The sequence below is a fragment of the Engraulis encrasicolus genome, chromosome 19 (genome assembly GCF_034702125.1).
Source record: "Engraulis encrasicolus isolate BLACKSEA-1 chromosome 19, IST_EnEncr_1.0, whole genome shotgun sequence".
Lineage (NCBI taxonomy): Eukaryota > Metazoa > Chordata > Actinopteri > Clupeiformes > Engraulidae > Engraulis > Engraulis encrasicolus.
In genome coordinates this window covers 33568158-33572728 of record NC_085875.1, presented here as the reverse complement: position 1 = coordinate 33572728, position 4571 = coordinate 33568158, and the positions used below count along the sequence as shown (strand labels likewise).

Below are 4571 nucleotides of genomic sequence, written 5' to 3'. Positions count from 1 at the left end.
TGCCGTAGGGTTAGGGTTAGTGTCACGGTCAGGGTCAGGGTTTGGGTAACTGCATGCACTCTCCCTAAACTGATAAAACCTGAGCAACGTAGCACAAACCACAGAAATGGCAGATTTCGGTGGGAAACGTGCCGGTATTCAGACAATAGACATCAATGTCTGAATAGTGGCATGTCTGAATAGTTCCGTGTAACCGTTACCACAAATTACCACAAATTCTGTTTTGTGGCAATAAAGAGTTCATTTACTCAGTGTACTTACTTCTATCAACAATGCAGAGGTGGGATAGGGTTTCAGCTCGCATATTCAATGACTTCATGGATTCCGAGTGACATATTGGTGATAGAGATTAGCAATAACTCACTGATGCTAATAGGAGTGAGTGAGTCATTAGCTATATTTAGAATAGTGTCAGCATGCATCATCATTTTTTTATTGGCAGTATTAGGTCTTCATGATAACATTTATGATCGGTGAAGGGCATTATATGTCAGGATAGAAAACGCAATCGCTCATATTATGTTTGTCAATAGAAACAGGTAAGAATTGTGGACAGGGGCAAGGTCAAGGGTTAAAGGGTAAGGACAAATGAAAGGGGCTGGTAATGATTGGGACCTTTTGGTGGCTATATGAACATTATTTTCATTAGTACTGTACTGTATTGCCTTCATCTTTCATCTTTCAGGGGACTCAAGATGTCCTCGTGCCTGCTTGGCTTAGATAGAATCAGCATGGTTAACTGGTTCCTTGAAAATGTAAAACAGGGAGTGGGGCAGTGCTGCTAGACTAGAGTCTTGAGATATAGCCTTTCCGAGAAGTTAATCGGACGGACATGCCCTTACTAAAGCAATGAAAATGAACACTTGCATGCAAACGCTTGACGCTGTTTGAATTCACACATCACCAAACACATATGTCAGTGTGCGAGGATGACCACTCCTAGTTTCTGCTTCTGACCACTATTGGTCATATACAGGGTGTGCAAGTGAGCAAGCCCAACCACTCACTGCCAATATTGACTCGAATGGTCTGTCGTGTTTGAGCCACTGTTGTCATTTTTTCAACATTCATTACACAACAAGGATATTCTCTGATAGTAAATTAAAAAGCGTGGACTGCATGTAATACATCTGTATGATATGGTTTAGCATACACAAGCCCACAGGATGGATTTTCTCTTCTGCCTTCTGATTGTGGAGGTGATGTGTTGTGCCTCTGCTCGGATGTCAAGGAAATGCCTGGTGCTGGATGAAGGCTCACCAGAAGTTCCTTCTCAAAACACCTGCCCTCGCAGTCAACTGACAGCTAACTGTATGGATGTTTCAGACTTGGCATTAGATCTTTCCGCAATTCCACATGCCATCCAAGTTCTATGTTTGCAGTGTAGTTCTGAGATAAAACTTGGTGCCAATGGACTCAGCAAATTCCACCATCTGCAAAGTCTGTACATTTATGGCTGTCTGTCTGAAATCGACCCAGAAGCCTTCGCGGGATTAACAGACCTGCACATGCTCTCCATCGCTTCCTCGCAGCATTGTAATGCATCTCTACCATCTAAGGTATTTAGTGATTTGTACAACTTGGAAGAGCTAAAACTTAACAACTATGATCTATCACAGATGGCACCAAGTGATCTGAATAGCCTGCGTCGAATGAAAAGACTTGATGTCCAGGGCAATGTCAATGTCACTGACCTTTTGTGCCAAGTGTCTTGTTTTCGAACCCCCCTGGAATCTTTGAGTATCGAAGTAGTAGATGCAGAAGTTTTGAGACCTTCGAATTGCCCGCACGATCACAGCAAGTTTCCTGCCAACAATATCAGGATTTTATTAAGGCACATCAAGAGAATAGAATACAACACTTTTAAATGTTTGAAGAATATTACATATTTAAGTGTGCCTATGAATGATCTGTTGCAGAGTCAAATTCTAAACTCTGGGCTCCAACAAGTTGATCACATGCGGTTAAATATGACAGAAGTTAACGTCAAACAGATCTGTGAACTAGTACATCTTCTGTCTGTCAACAAAATTGATATACATTTTCAATCATTTCAAGAATATTCTTTGTCATCATGGGCAAAATGTGCCAAACTGCAGGAAATCTTTCTTGAGAGCCAGGTATCGTCAACCATTGATTTAAGCTTAATTTCCACCCTACACAAACTAAAAAGCTTCTCTGCTTTTCTTATTGGGAAAGACAAAAGTACTGTAAAAGTAAGATCTTTAGACTCCCTCTGTAAAATGAATGTTTCCCTTCCATCACTAAGGACTTTCAGTTACCAAACTTCACAAAATATGACAGTGAGTGCAAAACAGTTTATCTGTTCAAGTCACTTGAAATCCATGTTACTTCAGGGGGACACTGTGAAACTGGAAGAGTCTGGATTTGAAGGGCTTTCTAGCATGGCGATTCTTTGGCTTAGGTCGTTCCGCTTCACATTTGAAAGTAAAGCTTTCAAAGGACTGGTTGGACTACGTACCTTCGGAGCTTATGGAACCCTTTATGTCATACCGTCTGAACTATTTTTGGGTCTAGAAAATGTTGAACAGCTAACTTTCAGATTACTCTCAATACGCACCATACAAAATTTTGCTTTTTCAAACCTTACACAGCTGAAACATCTAGAGATCACTGGGAATGGTATTTCAGAAATACAAGCCAATACCTTTTCTGGGCTAAGGAACCTGGAGAGTCTGAAAATGTCAGGCCACAACCTGAAGCATCTCGAAGCATCTTGCTTTGCCCATCTTCCTTCCCTCAGGGTTCTTCATCTGAGGTACTCTGGCATGCAACTCCTGAATCTGGCCTCAATCTTTGGGGGCTTCCCTCGTGGCCTGTCTGACTTCACTCTCACATCGGGCAGGCGAGACATGACCTTGGTCATCCCGAATGACAGGACCACAAAGGTGGACCTGAGTCTCAATCTCTCAGGTCGGAAAATTGTGTTATGGGGTTGTGAAAGGCCTCTCTTAAAGTCAGTCACAAAAATTGAGATCTTCTCAGACTTGTTTGTTTGCGCACCAAATAATACTACTCCTTTCCCTCACTTGAAATCGGTGGTAGATTTAAGTTTTTCTCAGTGGCATGCAAGCACCATCAACAACTTAACCTCTCTGAACAGATTGGTGAAATTAAAGCGTTTAGACCTCATGAATATCAACTTCATTAATCTGCCAGACATTGCTCTCGTGTTCAGAAACCTGACAAACATGGAGCTGTTGAGTCTTTCACATATCTGGGTGGATTCTTTGGAGGCAGGCCTTGTTCAGGACATGACCTCTCTGAAGTATTTGTACCTGGATCATATCGCAACAGAGGTCAGCATATCACCAGGTTTCTTCGAGCATCTACCCAGTCTGCGGTTTGCACAAATCACGAAGATCCAGCTTTGCTGCACCTGTGATAATATCCGGTTCCTTCGCTGGGCAAAGCAGCAGCAACAAGTGCAGGTGTACTTGCACCAGGACAAACCATTGCAGTGCATATCAGGAAAGGGTGCACCACAGGACATTGAGCGCTATGGCCAGGCCTACTGCAGTCTGGATTTGGGCCGCCTGATGTTTGCCAGCACGTCTTGCGTTCTCCTGCTCTTCTTGTCAACTGTGCTGTTGCATCAGCTGGCCAGAGAATACCTGCTGGCCTTCTACCGCATCGCTCACGGCTGGATGAACGAGGTGCTGCGTGACAGGGAGACGATGAGACATCATCGCTACCAGTACGACGCCTTTGTGTCTTACAGTGGCAAAGATGAGCCCTGGGTGGTGCAGACACTCCTGCCCAACCTGGAACAACAAAGGGGACCGCCGTTCCTTCAACTCTGCCTGCATACCAGGGACTTCCAGCTGGGCAAGGACATCGTGGAGAACATCACGGACGGTCTGTACAGAAGTCGGCGCACCCTCTGCCTGGTCAGCCGCCATTTCCTGCGCAGCCACTGGTGTTCCCTGGAAATGCGGCTGGGCACCTATCGGCTGCAGGCGGAGCGTAGAGATGTGCTCGTCCTGGTGTTTCTAGAGAAGATCCCCTCTAACCTGTTGTCTGCTCACCATAGGCTGGCACGACTGGTCAAGACCAGAACCTACATGGAATGGCCACAGGACCCAGAAAGGCAGATGGCTTTCTGGGACAGATTGTGGAACAAACTGTTGGAGGGCAGAGTGTAATGATTGATATAAGACCTGCTTCAAACACAGACTGTTATCTAAGGAATGTAGCCATTAGCAACTGGATTTTGGTTTTGAGCTTGATTTCAAGCTCAAAGTAAATGTCTGTGTAGCTTAACTCTTTCTATGACATAACCTTGGTGAATGAGAATCTTCACAGGGACACAGCCAGTTCAGTGTATAGTGATTTTGATGTGAATACAAAATCATTTCCAATACCAGTCTATATAGAAAATACAGCTGTAATTGTGCTTATTTGTGTTTCAAGAAAGAGTTTTACCATAAATTGTGTCTTTTATCAGCGTTTTTCTCTGACAAATATAAATAGACTGGGTGAGGATGATAATTTGATCTTAGTAAATATCATGTAAAACCTTAATCTCCCATGTGTCAGTGCAACAAGAC

At 43.7% G+C, this 4571-nt stretch overlaps 1 protein-coding gene across 1 annotated transcript; it reads left to right on the top strand.

The window, feature by feature from the left end:
• The first annotated feature begins 272 nt into the window (after window positions 1-272).
• Window positions 273-4166, top strand: LOC134469848 (toll-like receptor 13). Its single transcript, XM_063223875.1, has 3 exons — window positions 273-280; window positions 1388-1559; window positions 2616-4166. The coding sequence occupies exons 1-3, from the start codon at window positions 273-275 to the stop codon at window positions 4164-4166; spliced, it is 1731 nt and encodes a 576-aa protein (XP_063079945.1).
• The last annotated feature ends 405 nt before the right edge of the window (window positions 4167-4571 follow it).